The 17,098-nt window shown below is 39.0% G+C and overlaps 1 protein-coding gene across 1 annotated transcript; it reads left to right on the top strand.

The window, feature by feature from the left end:
* The first annotated feature begins 5,494 nt into the window (after positions 1 to 5,494).
* On the top strand, positions 5,495 to 16,763 carry MRPL19 (mitochondrial ribosomal protein L19). The gene is made up of 6 exons (XM_004321586.2): positions 5,495 to 5,613; positions 5,806 to 5,923; positions 8,549 to 8,667; positions 8,882 to 9,016; positions 12,097 to 12,278; positions 12,406 to 16,763. Exons 1-6 carry the CDS (start codon positions 5,511 to 5,513, stop codon positions 12,625 to 12,627), a joined length of 879 nt encoding a protein of 292 aa, XP_004321634.1. The 5' UTR covers positions 5,495 to 5,510; the 3' UTR covers positions 12,628 to 16,763.
* The last annotated feature ends 335 nt before the right edge of the window (positions 16,764 to 17,098 follow it).

The following is a 17,098-nucleotide window of genomic DNA, read 5'->3' as shown; positions in this document are numbered from 1 at the left end:
TAAGGAAGATATTGCAAATCTACTGGAGAAATGATGGAGAGCTGAGCCAGAGAAGTGGCAAATAATTCAGGGGAAAGAATAGGTATAAGGAATATTTATGTAGTAAAATCAACAAGAGTTGGTCTTAGATGGATGATCCAGGATAAGCAAGATGGAGGAGTCAATCAAGATTCCCAAGGTTGTACCTTGGGCAGTGGGGTGGCTTAGTATTTCATCCATCAAGATAGAAATGCAGGAGCAGGAGCAGATCTGGATAGGTAGGAAATGATTAAGTCAATTAGGAACACATTGAATTTGAGATCCCTGTGGGAGATTGTATGGGAATACCCAGCAAGCCAGGAAACAGGTACAGATAAAAATCCAATACAAGAGACTGGGAGGGAACAGCCAGGTTTGGAAACCACTCCTGGCGTATATCCATATGGATTAGTAGCCTCTGTGGGAAACATCCCACTAATCCATACAGACCGCTGTGTTACATGCTTCTCCAGCCAAGGCTGCCTGTGGCCTTGAGGATCCAGCACACTGATAGTCTACATGCTCTGCATTCCAAGCCTCTTCTGTGACTTGCTCAGGTTTTACAGCATACCGGGGAAGAGGCTAGGGCTTAGAAGTGGACAGGCTCTGTGAGGAAACTCTCACCATGTTCAAAGATGGAGGACATTAGCACCATCTCTGGGACACCTGAAGGATTGTCTTTGAGAATTTGGGAAATGGGGGCCCCTCAGTGACCCCCCTGAGAGAGTAATCCCAATCCCAAACCGTGAGGTCGAGAATGTGTGAGAGGTTTTAGGTGTACCTAACAGGAGTATTTGTGTCCCAGTTTCAAAACTTTTATCACCTGAACTTTAAGTGTGATTCCCGTGGCCGTCCATAAACACTTCTCAAAGTTTAGGAGGTAGATTTTCCTTGTTATTTTTTTTTCACATTTCCTAGATGAAGTATTATTGGGAGAGAGTTTTCCATGGGTCTCTTGAGCTCCTACGTGTCTTAGTGGGTATGCTATCCAGACCATTTCTCAAGATTGAGTTTACAATGAGCAACCTTGAGGGGTTAATGTCCATGTCTCATCAGGACAAAGCACAGGCTTGTTTACTGCTTGCTATAAAAGCAAAGGATTTACTAAGTTCAGTGTTCCTCAGCTGTGAAGGAAACCCACTGCATCTGTGCCCATGGTGTCAACATGTGGGGTTTGAGGGCAAAGGAGATGTTTGCAAACATGCTGATGCTCATGCTGCTTACTTTTTGTGCCATCAGTAATAAAGTCCTTTGTCTCAGGAGTCTCATGTCTTCTACCAATGTTTATGAGACAAAAACAACTTATTCACTTGTAGGCAGGGGGAAATCAAATCCCAGTTCCTTCAAGTATGTGTTACTTCTGTGATAACAAACCAATCAACATTATTATACAGTTAGAAATAATTCGTCTCTAGCAAATTGTTATTTTCCTTCCATGATTCTCTAGGTAACGTTGATTAAAATGCATTGATATGTGTCTATAAACAAATACCTAAAAAGAAAGTAGAAGTCTAAGTCATTACATTTTATGAATATTTTCTTTCAGATAAAACATACTTCTCAAGCTAGTATTCCTCAAATCTTAGTGAAATTCAGTTTTCTAGTAAAAAATAATACTGGGTAGTCTAGGACTGATCCCTGCAGCCATCTCTTTCCATAGTTGGTATGCTACAGTGATTTCCCTATTTATCTTCTCATATACCTAACAGTAGGCATGGGATTCTGCTCACACATCATGTATTCCTCCAACTCCCACCCTCCCGTTCTTCTGTAGCGGCTCAATCTGCTAATCTCTCTAGGACCAGTGGCCCTAGCCCATCTCTCCATCTTTATCTTCTGAGGTAAAATGCAAGTGAATAAGACAAGCCTGATCTCTGAACATGGCTACCAGTCACAATTATCTTTGTCTCTCCTCCCTTTTTACTTCTCTTAAAAGTTTGAAGTATCCTTTTTGGGTGGGCAGAGAGAGACTAAAATTAGCTAATCTGAAACTTTGATTGTGTAATTCCTTGCTATTATAAGTTAAATTCTGTTCTAATCAAGGAAGCTGGAGTTAAAAGAAGACTTTGTCCCTCCTCGCAGTACTTTGAATTCTGTCCTCAGAACATGGCTCACTTTTTTTGAGAATTTGACTTTTTATCTGTCAACTGAAAACTGTGGATGGCTTTAAACTGGGAAAAAACAAGGACTAGGTATGCATTTCTGAGCCATCTTTTTGGTTTTTATGTGGAGAACGACTGAAGGGAACTGGAGGCAGGAAGACCAATGAGAAGACAGTTGCAGTGGTTTGCAGTGATCCTGAGGAGAAAGGATGGTAACCTGGATTAGCAATATGGATGGGAGGATGAGAAAGTTTAAGATATTTGAGATAGTTGATGGTGCCAGGTGTAGTTTTAGGAACTTTTCCTAGGGAGAGACATAAAGGAATCAGAAATGACAATGAGATTTTTGGCTTTAAGCAACAGATTGGATTTTGAAGCCATTCCTTGAGATAGCTAACACTGGGGAGGAAGTTTGGAGGTGAACATAGTGTATTCAATATGGACACATTGAGTTTGAGGTACTTTGGGACATTAATTCAACTGGAATGACCAATAAGTAACTAAGTAATCATCTCACTCTTGTGATGCTCCAAGGACAAAGAACAAGATAAAGTCAAAGGGCCAATATTGCTGGAACAAAGAGTTACAGGACTCTTATCACTATGTCACATTGCGACCATTACAATGTCCCAAAGCCCTCCCAAGCAGCATGCCCTGTCCCTTTCCCATCCCAAATAAGGAAAGGTATTTGTCCCATTCTTCTCACGCTCTGCACATTGTAAGTATACATACCTGCCCAATCAGCAGATGATTCCCAGGTTCTCTTTTTCCCTGGCTATAAAAACAGACCAGAAACCCTTGCTCAGGGTCAACTCCCCCTGGCTATCAGGAAGTTGGCCTGCTGTTCTGGCAGTGACCCTTCCCTCTAATAAATTCTATCTTCTTTCCATTCTTCCTTGTGTCTAGAAATTCTTTTCCAACCTGCATTTGGACCATGACAACTCTGAGTGTGAAATCCTTCCAGTGGCACACCATTGCTGAGAGTACAAATTTCAAATTTCTTAACAAGACTTACAATTTACCTTTTTAGTTTTGCCACCTATTGGAAGCAGATAGGGTAGGGGGTCCCCAGAGAAAAAGAACCAGTTACAGCTTTTTGACATAAGAGAAGACATTTTGGGCTTAAGCCATTTTGTGATCTTGAAACTGAGCAGGACCCTGTGGGTCCCCCTTGGATACAAAAACCTTTCTGTGTCCCTTGTTTCTTGTTTTTAGGAAATAGGCTTCATTCAGCTTCCTTGACCTTCCGTGCGTTCCAAAGGGCAGATTCAAACCATTACTACAGGGAAGGGAGGGAATGCAGAAAGGAGGAGCAGTCAAGAAACAAAAATGCAGCCTTGGGGCAGGGTCCTGGTTCCTCCTCAAGTAGTATACATAACAATATCTTTGAGTTCTTCTGCAGAACTGGGGCCCCCAACCGAGTGGAGGATGGTAACTTCAGGCTGAGTGCAAGATTCCTGGAGCATCACCCTGTTACCTCACCACCAACCAATCAGAAGAAAGTCACACACCCTGCAGCCCTCACCCCAAATTTTGCCTTCCTTTTCTGGGCCCAGTGATGACAATCCTGTTTGGCCCCTGTGTGTTTCAACTGCTTACAAGGTTTATCTCCTACAGGGTCCAACAGTTTCAGGATAAATTGTTGTTACTACAAGGGTGGAAGCTGGTTTCAGACATGGGATAACTTGATTTAGATCAGATAGAGAGAGACTTCTACTCTACTAGGCAGGACTACGCCCACTCTCAGCAGGAAGTAGTTACAGAAGAAAGAAACCACTGCCCCAATTCCCAAGAAGTATCTTGAGTATGAAGTCTCTCAGTGGGGAGTTGTTAGGGGAACCACTGACCAAAACTACCCACCCTGGCCAGGCACAATAGTAACCACTTGCATACGTTATCTTACAACAGGAGGTCCTGGTAAGGAATGCGGAACTAACAAGCTACCACCAACTGAAAGGATTTGGGAAAGGTCAAAAGGAGAGAGGAGACGCCAGTCCATATGTCCTGCCAACCTCCCAGAATCCTCACTGAATCCATCTTGGCTGAATGATGCATGTGCCACCAAGAAGGACCCTGAGTTACACTGATTGGCCAGAGACAACCCAGAAATTAACCCCATTACCACAAAACCTGAGACTGCAAGACGTGGCAAAGCACTCTCCTGGGTTCCCTTACTCTGCTGCTCTCTGCCCAGGTGCCCCTTCTCAATAAAGTTTCTTGCTTTGTCAGCACCTGTCTCCTCCACAATTCATTTCTGAGTGTTAGACAAGAGCCCTGGAAGGGGTCCCCCTTCCACAACACAAGAATGCTCACAATGGAAGGGAGTGTTCGGGAGTGTTTCAAAGGAGGAAAAATACCAGGTGCACAATATAACACTAACTAATAAGTAATCATTTGTAAAAGCAATTAACTAGGAAAAGAAATCACTTGTGGGAGGCAAGTGAAAGAAAGTGAGTAGAACATAAAATAATGGAGACTAAAACTGCTTTAGCTAGCTTTCAGCTGCAACATTCTATGCTGGATTCTCCTTTTCAAGCCCCTTCATGAATATGCATATATGGCCCAACCCCTTCATGAATATGCATGTTCCCTTAGCTTAAGATTTCTTCAAATTTGCTGTGCAGGGAGACACTGCTTTGGGAAAGATCCCAGGTGTTCCCCTTACTTGCTGTAAGTAATACATCCTTCCTTCTGATATTGGCTTGGTTGTGTCTCGTCTCAACACCGAACAAAAGGTGAACCCAGTTTTCAGGGTAATATAATCCCTACCTACAGTTGCTCAGCCCAAACTCAAGTTTAGCTCCTCAAGGGAGTAATGCTCTCTGTAGTCTCAGGGACTTTGCCACCCCTTCTGTCAGGAACCATTTTCTTTTCCTTTTTTTGCATTCAACAAAGAGTGAGGACCAGCTAGATGCTGAGAGAAAATGGTGAGCAAAAGACAAACTCCATGCCCTCAGGAGCTTACAGTATAATGGCGGAGTTAGACGCTAATCCAATAATTACACAAGTAATTAAAAATTAAGTTAAACTAAAAATTAAAATTGCAAATGACATCAGAGCTGCTAATGGCAGAATGAGAGCCTATAATGAGAATTTTGACATACTGAAGTCTTGCCTGAGAAATTGAAGGTAGAGTTGACTCAAAGAGGGAGGAAATCTTTCTAGGCTGAGAGAACACTCCCGTAGAGTGATATAACTTGGCACATGAAGAGAACTAGAGAAATACAGTGCACTTTCCCTAAGACATCCGGGCCCTTGTGGGGAGTGGGGGTGGGGTGGGTGGAGAAAGACTTGGCTATTTTGTCCCTTAGCAGGCGCCATCTGGCTCAGGTGACCGCGACCTTGTCGCACTGATTACTGGGAGTTGTAGTCTCGACTGAGGGAGCAAGCATGGCGGCCTCCATTGCCAGGGGCTGCCGGGCTGCAATGGCCCTGGGCTGGACCTTTCGATGCGCCTGGGCTCTGCGCCCTGCGCCAGTCTCTGTCGCCTGCCGTAAGTGCAGCGGGGCTTGCTAGCCGGCGACAGAAGGAGCTTAGGGTCAGGCTAGGGGGAGGCGATTCTGGAAGTCAGGGGCGACATGGGAGGAGGCCTTTCGTGGGACCGCGCATTGGGGGCGATTTAAAGGTTTCGCGGGAGCTCTGGGCTGGCGCGAGCAGTCTTGACCTCTGTGGTGCGCTTCCGCAGAGGCCCTCGTGGGGCCGAGCCGGCGGCAGATCACTGGACCTTCTGAGCCCGGCGCGTTCCAGCCACCGCCGAAACCGATTATCGTGGACAAGCGCCGTCCCCAGCGCCGGGAAAGCAGGTGAGAGCCCCGACCTGGACGCGATTCCTGCCTTTTGGGTCTGTGCGCTCTAGAACCTGTAGTTGCTTCCGAGGTCTGAAACGGGTCTTATTCTGGGGTCTCCCAGATAAGAACTTGTGTGCAGGATTCATGTATGCGTGAAGCGCACCCAACTCAGGTTTGACTTCCTCGCTTCTCCCAAGTCGGCATTGAACTTTCTCTGCAGTCATATTAGAATTTCAAGTAGAGATTCCCCAGATTTGAGGCTCTTTGGCCCGTATCGAGAATTTTTCTGTGAAATACATTGTATTTTACCTGTTGACGTTAAGGAACGGATCTTTTCTCCCTAGGTGAAATGGATTGGCCAGAACTCACCCTGTTTTAGTTTCCTAACTAACTGTGTTTTAGTGTCCCTGTAAAAGCGATACGGTGGTAAAAATTTCTACCAATTTGTTTCTGAAATTTGCTCTTCAAAACAGTGTGCTTAAAAGCCTGGTTCACTTAAGCAGGCAGTGGTAACTTCGTAGGTATGTGTAAATTTAGATGATCTAGAATTTGCAGAAACTGTTTCTGTAGAATTGTATAACCTTATTAAAAAGCGAATTTTAGGGGGGAAAATTGGTGTGACTTAGGCTTTATGAAAGGGCTCTATATTGTCGATTCGATTTTCTCTGCATATGTATTTGTGTTTAATGTTTAAAATATCCTGTGGTTCTAAGTTGAAATAAACTTGAATTTATGGAACCTAGAGATTCAGAAAAGATTTCTCAGTACAACTTTTTTTTTTAAGGTGGAAAAGGAATATTTCTCTTAAATGGCAACACAATATAATTCAGTTAAATGGGAGTAACTACTTTGGGAAACAATTTGACAAAATTTTGTAAGTTTGAGGTTGTCTGTACCTTCCCACCCAGACAGTATACAACTTAAGGAAAGTAATATGTACAAGGAGAGATGTACAAAAATGAACACAAAAGTAATGTTTGTAATAAAAGTTTAGAAGCAGCCTAGATATCCTTCAGTAGGTGAATGAGCAAATACATTCTCATAATGGACTATTATACAGCAGTGAAACATGAATGAACTAGAGTTAACATGGATGAACTTCAACTATGATGTGTGAAAAAAGCAACCTGCAGAAGAATTGACAAGTATGGTAGCATTTTTGTATTGCCCAGACATACATACATATGTAAAGTATAAAAAAATATACAGGGGAAATTCTCTACTTTCACGAGCAGTCAAACCTAGTTTTCCCAGTAGCCATTCAAGCTGACATTATGTGTCTCCTGATGTGTTGGAATAAGAAGATCACATCATCACCTCTGTAATATTTTTACCAAAAATGTATATCCTTGGTCTAGGTATGTGGAAACAGTAAACAAATTCAGATCCAGGGATGGTTTATAAGATGATCAGCTTTGACTCTTCAAAAAAGTCAATGTTACAAAAATGCAAATATGGGGAAGAGTACTAGTTTAAGAGACTAACAACCAGACATAATATGTGAAGCTTGATTGTAGCTTGGATTGAACAACAAACAGCTATAAAAGACCTTTTCCAGGACGAATTAGGTACATTTAAATATGAACTGTATTAGATTATACTACTGAATTAATGCTGAAGTTCTTAGGTATCATAAAAGTATTGTGATAAATGTAAGAGAAAGTCCTTATTCTTAGCAGAAGCCTTCTAAAGTTTGAGGGATGAAATGGCTTGCTGTTTGACATTTTCAAATGGTTCTGGAAAAAAATTATATGTACATGTAAAGCAAATACGGCAAAATGTTGGCAGTAGGTGAAATTAGGTGAAGTATATATGGGTGTTCATTGTATTACTATTTCATCTTTTTGGTAGGTTTGAAACGTTTTAAAGTAGGAAATTGAGGAAAAGGAAGAAATTCATAGGAATAATCATCACACAAAATTTAGTTAATTACCCCACAGTAATTAACTATGGGGGTAGGGAGGGGTGCACAGGGGCTTCAACTGCATTGTTAATTTATTCCTTGAGGTGGGTGACAGGGACATATATTTTCATTGTAATATCATTTATACTTTTCTACAGATTAGATATTTCATAATGACTTTAAAATCAGTTGGCTAATAGGGAGATTATTTTTAAAGCTAGTTTACAATTGATGATTTATATGTTTATATCTTTTCCAACATAATTTACTATAACATGTACAACTCAGCGTGAGGCCTGTGGGTCACAGGCTTTGGAATCTGACAGACATGATAAGTTTATAGCTAATGTAGTAATAAGTCTGTTAATCTTGGCTTGATAAGTTTATAGCTAATGTAGTAGTAGGTCCGTTGTTTACTGTCTCCAAGCTTCATTTTCTTCATCTGTAATAAGGAGATGATGACACCAAACTCACCTTGTTGTTGTAGGGATTAAGTTATGCTATAGATGTTTAATAAAGCTTTTAACACAATGCCGGGTGAGTACTCAGAAATTGTTAGCTATTTTCATGAGAATTGACAACAGTTTTAGAAATAAGATGGTCTTTTCTTATTTAGAGAAGGAAGAATAAAACATGTCAGCATCCTAATCTTTCACTTTTTTTGGTAAAGCAATGGTTTCTTTTTTAGTGGTCTTTTAAGTTTGCTTTTAATTTATTTTACTCTATATTTTTCACAGGTTCTTGAGTCCTGAATTCATTCCTCCAAGGGGAAGAACAAATCCTCTGAAATTTCAAATAGAAAGAAAAGATATGTTAGAAAGGAGAAAAATACTCCACATTCCAGAGTTCTATGTTGGTCAGTAAGAGCTGGATGCTTTTATTATTAGTGGTTGGAGGGTTAGTTTTCTCGATAAAGAGAAAATTGTTTTTCACCTATCTGTGTTTTGCCCATATGAGGTACTTATTCCTAATATTATATTAAAATATTTAGGAACTTTGAAGTTATCTGGAAATGCTGTTGTTTGATTCTGCGTCTCATGTAAAAGTTCACTTTTCTTTTGAATTTGGAGGAAGCATTCTTCGTGTTACTACTGCTGACCCATATGCCAATGGAAAAACCAGCCAGTTTCTGGGAATTTGCATCCAGAGATCAGGAACAGGACTTGGAGCTACTTTTATCCTTAGGAATACTATTGAAGGACAAGGTAGGCTTCATTTCATTATTTTGATTTTCTGGAAAATGTTATCTCAGGAGTCTTTTTTATTTTCTGCATCCTGGGTGAAGACATCTGGAACTTGAAAGTGAAAGGGAGCCTGGAGGGATGACAGGGAGCCTGTGGCCTAAGAATGGTATGAGAATTGAGGTTGCTGAGTACATACAGTTGGTGCTTTGCTTTCTCCTGAAGGCTTCTTTTGTTACAGGGACAACAACCATTAGAAGTAGACTTTCCAAATCATGGCAACATCAAAGGAGGAGACAAGTGACTATAAAGCAGTATGGGGGCATTCATTTTAGGAGCAAATAACCCTTGAAAACATTAAGATAAGCATAATGATGTCCTTGCAAGTTAACTTTCTCCTAAAATGAATGGCCCCCATTTTGCTTTATATTACAACAGTCACCACAATTGTTAGTTTTATAAGAATTGGAGGAATTTTTTAAAATGCAAAATTACATTTGCTATGTCAATAAGATAGGGGTGGTAAAAGTCTAGAAAAATTATGAATCAAAATGGCAGGAACATGGATGGACTTGGAGGGTATTATGCTAAGTGAAATAAGTCAGATGGAGAAAGACCAGTACTGTATGTTATCACTTCTATGTGGAACCTAAGAATACAACAAACTAGTGAATATAACAAAAAAGAAGCAGACTCACAGGTATAGAGAACAAACCAGTGGTTGCCAGTGGGGAGTGGGAAGAGGAGAGTGATGATATAGGGATAGGGGATTAAGAGGTACAAACTGTTATGTATAAAATAAGCTACAAGGATATATTATACAGCATGGGGAATATAGCCAATATTTTATAGTAACTATAAATGGAGTATAACTTTTAAAAATTGTGAATCACTATATTATATACTTGTAACATATAATATTGTATAGCAACTATACTTCAATAAAATAAACATGAATAAAACTAAAAAAAACTTTTTTTAAGAAATAAAGACAAAAAAATTGGCAGGAACAGTACATTTTTCATACTTAAAGTTGTGTGCTTCATGGTCCCCAACAGTGAAGTAGTATATTGAAAGAAATTGAACATGTGAGAATCGTTGCTGTCTTCCTTATCCTATAATGACCTGTGGTGCTGTGCATGTAGGAACTCAGCAGAACTTGATTACAGAAACTTGGGCCAACAATCAGGTTGTGTACTTGGAGAAATCTTGTAATAGAAAGGCAGGAGCAAAGGTGTGGTAGACCTGAGATGATTTTTTTTCTTTAAAATTGAGATAATAGTTTCTACCTCCCAGGGTTGTGGTCAGTTTATTGTGATGTTCTATATGAAGTACTGGACACAGAATACTCAAAAGTATTAGTTCTCTCTTGCTATTTTCTACCATTAACATTTTGACTGTTTGTGGCCTGCCTGTACCTTCCCCATTGATACTTCCTACTTTGATGATTCTTTCTAGTCCATTGGCTTTAAATACCATCCATGTGGTATTAACTTCCCAGATTTATGTGTCAGGGACTGACCCTTTCCTTGTTCCAAATTTGCACATACAACTACCTATTTGACATCTGCATTTGGGCACCTTATAAGCATAAAACAAGTTCAAAACAGAACTCTTTATTTCCTTCACAATGTGTTCTTTTAACAGTTTTTTCTATTTCCATAAGTTGTACCACTCCACACCCATTTATTTAAACCCAAAACTTAGGAGCTATTTTTAGTTATTCTCTTTCACACATCCAGTCAATCAGCAAGTTTTCATGGCTTAATTTCCAAAACTTTTATCCCAATTTTGCCCGTTTCTCCATCTCCATTGCTACCACTCTTGTCCATGCCACCATCATCTCCTGCCTGCAGCTGTGCAGTATCTCTGGCTTACTTTCCTGGCCCACCAAGTTACTTTGCTCCAGCCAAATGGACCTTTTTCTAGTTTTTCCAACATGGCAGGTTTGTTAAGACCCCAGAGCCTCTGCATTTGCTGTTCTTTCTGACTGGAGCATTCTTGGCTCTTTACAGTATCAACTTAAATGTTATCTTTTCTGAGAGGCTTTCCCTGACTATACTATTTAAAGTTGCCCCTGGGAATTCCCTGGTGGTCCACTGGTTAGGACCCAGTGCTCTCACTGCCAGGGGCCCAAGTTCGATTCCTAGTCAAGGAACTAAGATCCCTCAAGCCATGCGGTGTGGCATGCATGCATACATACATACATACATAAATTTGCCCCCTCCCCAGTCACAGTGTCATCACCCTGTATTGTCTTCACTATATGAAAGTACCTTGTTGGTTTATTTATCATTTGTCATCCACTAGAATGTAGGCTTTATGAGAAGAGAAGGATTTTACCTATTTTGATTTTGCTATAGGCACAGCTCCTAAATCAGTGCCTATAACAGAATAGATGTACAGTGGATACTGGATTAAATCCTGATATTAAACACTTGATGTTAACGTTGATCATATGTTTTACTATTTCTATTTCTCTTGGGATTATTCCAGGAAACCTCAGAATACACTCTTCCTTTTAAATGTTTGATGATACAGATGATATATATTAACCTTTTATGTCAGCATCTTGGAAACACTCAAAGCTGTTTCTCCTGTGGAGGGCTCCAGAGTGTTAACAAACCTAGGCCATCTTAAGAGGACTTCTAAATCAAAGTTAGAATTTAAAAATGTACTTAGTCTTTTTGCATCATTAATTCTGTTGCTCAAAATGTAGAAGATAAGAGTCAAAATGTCGAAGATAGAGTTTTATTTAAGTAATTGGGAAATAAACAAGAACATAGCAAAGTGAAGAATTGTTCAAACTTCCAACTAATTTAATACTATCAAAATCGAGGAGATAAATGGCTCAATATATTTATAGAAGACAGTTTTCTTTAGACTTTATCATTCTAATTCAGGTTTTCTCATTTTTTAATCTACATGGATTTGTTCATTTCTATTTCTTTCAATAATCTTCATTTAAAAGATTACAAATTTATGTCACATTTCCTACATGCAAAACCCTGAGCTAATTCCTTCATGAAATAGCTTTTTTATAGTATGAGGTGTATGCAGGAATCTGAATTTAGATTATAAGAATATGTTTTCTTCTCTTTTAGGTGTTGAGATTTGCTTTGAACTTTATAATCCTCGAATCCAGGAGATCCAAGTAGTCAAATTACAGAAACGTCTGGATGATAGCTTGCTATACTTGCGAGACGCCCTTCCTGAATACAGCACTTTTGATATGAATATGCAGCCAATAGCACAAGAACCTAGCCAAGAAGTTCCTGTTAATCAGGTATAAGTTGTACATTTGGAACTGGAAGTTCAAGTATAAACTAAGAATCATCTTAAAGAAAACTTTTAGAAGAATTTTTGCTTGCAACTGTCAGCCTAATTTGTTCCTTTCCTTATATCTTCCTTAGCTGAAAGTAAAAATGAAGCCCAAGCCGTGGTCCAAACGCTGGGAACGTCCAAAATTTAATATTAAGGGGATCAGATTTGACCTTTGTTTAACTGAAGAGCAAATGAAGGAAGCCCAGAAGTGGAGTCAGCCATGGCTTGAGTTTGATATGATGAGGGAATATGACACTTCAAAAATTGAAGCTGCAATATGGGATGAAATTGAAGCATCGAAAAATTCCTGATCTGAGAATGAGTTTGGTTACTTGCAGAGGATATACTGACTCTCAGAGGATTTATTTAGAAACGAATTTAATCTCATATATAAGGACATAGTCATTAAATCAACCAAACATTCATTATTTTATGAATATTATTTTAAAAATTAGCACACCAGTTTATTACTTTAAAAAGAAAAATGTACATGCCAGGTGGTCTGATGTCCATTCTCTTAATGGAGGCAAAGCTACAATAGAGTCAAACTGTTACCAGAATGGTCTTCATTGAGCTTGGAATCTGAGCAAGGAAGTGGATAGGATGATTTTTTAAATTTGTGAAGTAAATTATAAATTCAAAAAGCATATGATTTAAAGAGTAATAATAAAATGAGCATTCATATACCCACCATCAGGTTAAGAAGTGAAACATTTGTAATATCTAAGAAGGTCAAGAAATAGAGCATTTACTAGAATCTAAGAAGACTCGTGTGTTGTAATTGCATCCCTCCCCTCTTACAGATGTAGGCACTATCCTGACTTTGTGTTAATCATTCCTTTGCATTTCTTTTATTTTATTACATATACATACACTCTTAAACAATATATTTACTTCTGAAAAATCTGTTGGCAGGTATTAAAGGGCAACATTGTCATTATTACATGAAAGCTTCAGGGAGAGCATAATGAAGTCTTGGGGTCATAGTCTGGCTTCAGCTTCCATGAGAGTTTACAAAAGTCACTTTTGAGGAAGTTCGTGGCTAAGGTCATGAGTGAGTCCTGCTAAATAGAAGGCTCACCAGAGGGTATCTGGAAGGGCCTATAGTGTGCACTGCCTAATTGATGGTCTGACAAAAATGTGGTCAGAGGGAGTAGACTTCTTTGTATTTACTGGTTCTCAGTCCATGAGGAATTAAATTCTAGCTCAAAGGAGTAGGTCAAGACAGTACTTCCGTAGGGTGATGTGAGTGTCTTTGCTGATCCTTGTAGCTGAGATGGAATGGAAAGCTGGCATGTAATCATACATGGTAAAGACCAACCTACAGATAATTAGGACCAGTTTCACCTGGGCATGCTGTTCCTCAAGTTTAAGAGTACAGTACTAGCACTGATCTTGATGAGTGTAACCATTAACCTGTCTCTTGAATCATTCTGCTTAAATCTATGTTCTTGTGCCTAAGCTTTTGGGATTTGCATTTACTCTTCTCCTGTGCTGATCTGTTTTCTGGATTTTTTTGTTTTCCATTTTATTGGCTTTATTGTTTTCCATTTTGGTGAAGCACACCCTTTGTTAGCTTCTAGAGAAAGTATCAATATATAGGTAAATTTTTTGACCTTGCATATCTATCATATTTGATTAATATTTTATAAAATTCTGGGTGGGAGATAATTTTCCTTCAGAATTTTGAAGGTATTGCTTCATTGTCTTATTTCCAGTTGTGTTGAGAAATCCAAAACCATTTTGATTTCTGCTCTTTGAATATGACTTGAAAGCTTTGTAGAATACCTTGGTTCTCAGGGTAGTGCAATTTCGCAGCGATGTGCCTTGGTGTGGGCCTATTTTTATTCATTATCTTAGGTGTTTGATGAACTCTTTCCATGCGATAGCTCATATCTTTCAGTTCTGGGAAACTTTCAGTGTTCATTGATTTCCTCTCCTCTGCTTCTCTCTTTCTGGAACTGATATTTTGATGTTGGATTGGATCTCTGTTTTCCTACCCTCTCTCCATCTCTTCTTTAGCTCTTTGATTCAGTCTTCCAACTCTTTGCTATATTTTTAGATCTCAAGATCCCTTTATGATTTCTGAAAGTTCCTTTTCTTATATAGTACTCAGTTCTTATTTTATATTCTTGTCTATGGATTTGTTCTGTTACCATTGAGGATGTTCGTGATAGTGTTTGTGTTTGTTTTTAGTATTTATTTATCTTTATTTTTTTTGGCTGTGTTGGGTCTTAGTTGTAGCACACAGGATCTTCATTGAGACATGCGGATCTTTCGTTGGCAGTGTGCGGGCTTCTCTCTAGTTGTGGCACAGGGTCCAGGGCCTGTGGACTCCGTAGTTGTGGTGCATGGGCTCTGTAGTTTGTGGCACGTGGACTCTCTCATTAAGGCACACGAGCTCAGTAGTTGTGGAGCACGGGCTTAGTTGCCCCATGGCATTTGGGATCTTAGTTCCCTGAGCAGGGATTGAACCCACGTCCCCTGCATTGGAAGGTGGATTCTTTACCACTGGACCACCAGGGAAGTCCCTATGTTCTTTCTTTTGAAATTGTTTTTCTGTAGAATCTGTTAACTCCAAATTTCTTCTCATGTATTTATTTCTTTTTCTATGTTTTAGGCTTTTCTAGGATATCTGGCAATCCTTGGCTGTCTACTTATGGTAGACATACAGTGGACTATAAAGCTGATTAGAAGCCTTGGACTTGTGGAAGGGGTTTGCTTTAGGGTTATCTGGGTGGGCTTTTTTTGGGTGGGCTCCTCCACATGAATATCTTGCTTTGGTCAGATTCTCCAGAGTAGAGGTTTCCAGTTTCCTTCCTGGAGGCTAAGGGTCTGTCTGCTAGTGTTCCAGTTGCCATATTGGAGAAGAACAGGCTTTCTGGCACTCTACATTTTTATGGCCATCCTGTCCATCCCCTCCCACACATACACTTTTGGCTTAGTACCCAGTGCCTGCAGTCCAGAAAACTGCTTTAACTGCTCTAGAGAATAAACCTCTGGACTTTAGCTGGTGTGGGGGAGGGCCAGACAAGCAGTGGTGGGGAGTTGGGAAAGGGATATCAGGAATATAACCTCCAAATAGTTTTCATCAGGTTCTCATTATTTTAGCCACTGTCCAGTACCCCCTGAGGTACTGCATCTGCCGACTGGCAATTGTGAGAGGTGAATTGGGTTGATTCTCATCTTTCTCCACTGCTGGCTTGATTTGCCTTTCTTGAGTCTGCCAGTCCATGCATATGCTTTTTCAGCTTTCAAAATTTTGTTCTGCTTGTTTCTTGTTCTGTTCTCTGTTGTGGTTTTATGTCTCATCCATATGTTTCTCAACATTTTGTACTACTTTCATCTTGTCCTGTTTTCTCCTTCCTTGAGGGTTTGTCTTTTTCCCTGTGGTATATTCTAGTGGTTATTTGAATAATTCATCTGACAAATTAACCTATTTAGCCACTTTCCCCAGTAATAGATTTCTTTTGAGAGAAATATTCAGATATTAACGCTTGGGATTCTTAACATTCAGTGCTACCTTGCTCTTTCACTAAAAATTACACAGCCATCTAACTATTTTCAAAAAGCAATGAATACACCATCATACACTTATTTAGATTACTTGCTGAGATAGCCTCTCAAAGTAAAATTTTAACAGCCTATATCCTATATTTTTCTTCTGTTTAACTTGTCAGAAGAGAATCATTAAAGCTTGTTCATTTTTTTACCTTGATAAACACGCTGCAGTCTTCTTGGTAGAAGGGCAGATGAATGGTACATTTCGAGATCTAAAGCTGTGCAAATGTATGATTGGCTCATAAGTACATGTGCTCATAACAACAAAGCAAGTCATGTTTTTACTCTGTAAGATTCTCTTTAAAATTCTTGTGAATTTTCCCTCAGAAAAAACAAATCTTAATACATTAAATTTTTTATTGTGGTAATATATATGTATATTTTACCATAATAAAATTATTAAAAATGTTTAAATAATATATATAACATAAAATTTATCATTTTAACCATTTTTAAATGTACAGCTTCAGTGTCATTAATTACATTCATGTTGCGCAGCCATCACCATTATCTTCAAAACTTTTTCATCACTCCAGAGAGGAACTCTAACCAGTAAGTAATAACTCCCTATTCCTCTCTCCCCATCAGCTCCTGGTAAGCTCTTATCTACTCAATTTCGATATGAATTTACCTATTCTGCTTCTTATAAGTGGAATCATACAATATTTGTTCTTTTGTGCCTGGCTTATTTTGTTTAATATGTTTTCAGGATTCATCCATGTTATAGCATGTATCAGAATTTCATTCCTTTTTATGTCTAAATAATATTCTATTGTATATGTATGCCATATTTTTGTTATCCATTCATCTGTTGATGAACACTTGAGCTATTTCCACCTTTTGGTTATTATGAATATGCTGCAATAAACACTGATATACAAGTTTCTCTTTGAGTTGCTTTTTTAATATTTTGAAAATATATACTCCAGATATATACATACCTTGGAGTAGAATTGCTGGATCATATATTTTGAAATTTTCCTTATACTTTCTTCTTTGACCTATTGGTTTTTAAAGAGTGTGTTGTTTAATTGCCACATTTAATATGCCACAAGTGAATTTTCCACTTTTCCGTTTGTTATTGATTTCTAGCTTCATTCCATTGTGGTCAGAGAAGATACTTAGTATGATTTCAGTCTTTTAAAATGTACTGAAAATTGTTTTGTGGCCTAACATATGGTCTATTCTGGAGAATGTGCCTTGCGCCCTTGAGAAACGTAT

This window comes from Tursiops truncatus, chromosome 14 (genome assembly GCF_011762595.2).
Source record: "Tursiops truncatus isolate mTurTru1 chromosome 14, mTurTru1.mat.Y, whole genome shotgun sequence".
Classification (NCBI taxonomy): Eukaryota; Metazoa; Chordata; class Mammalia; order Artiodactyla; family Delphinidae; genus Tursiops; species Tursiops truncatus.
Note: the sequence above shows the minus strand (reverse complement) of the source record. Positions and strands in the feature narration are given on the sequence as shown.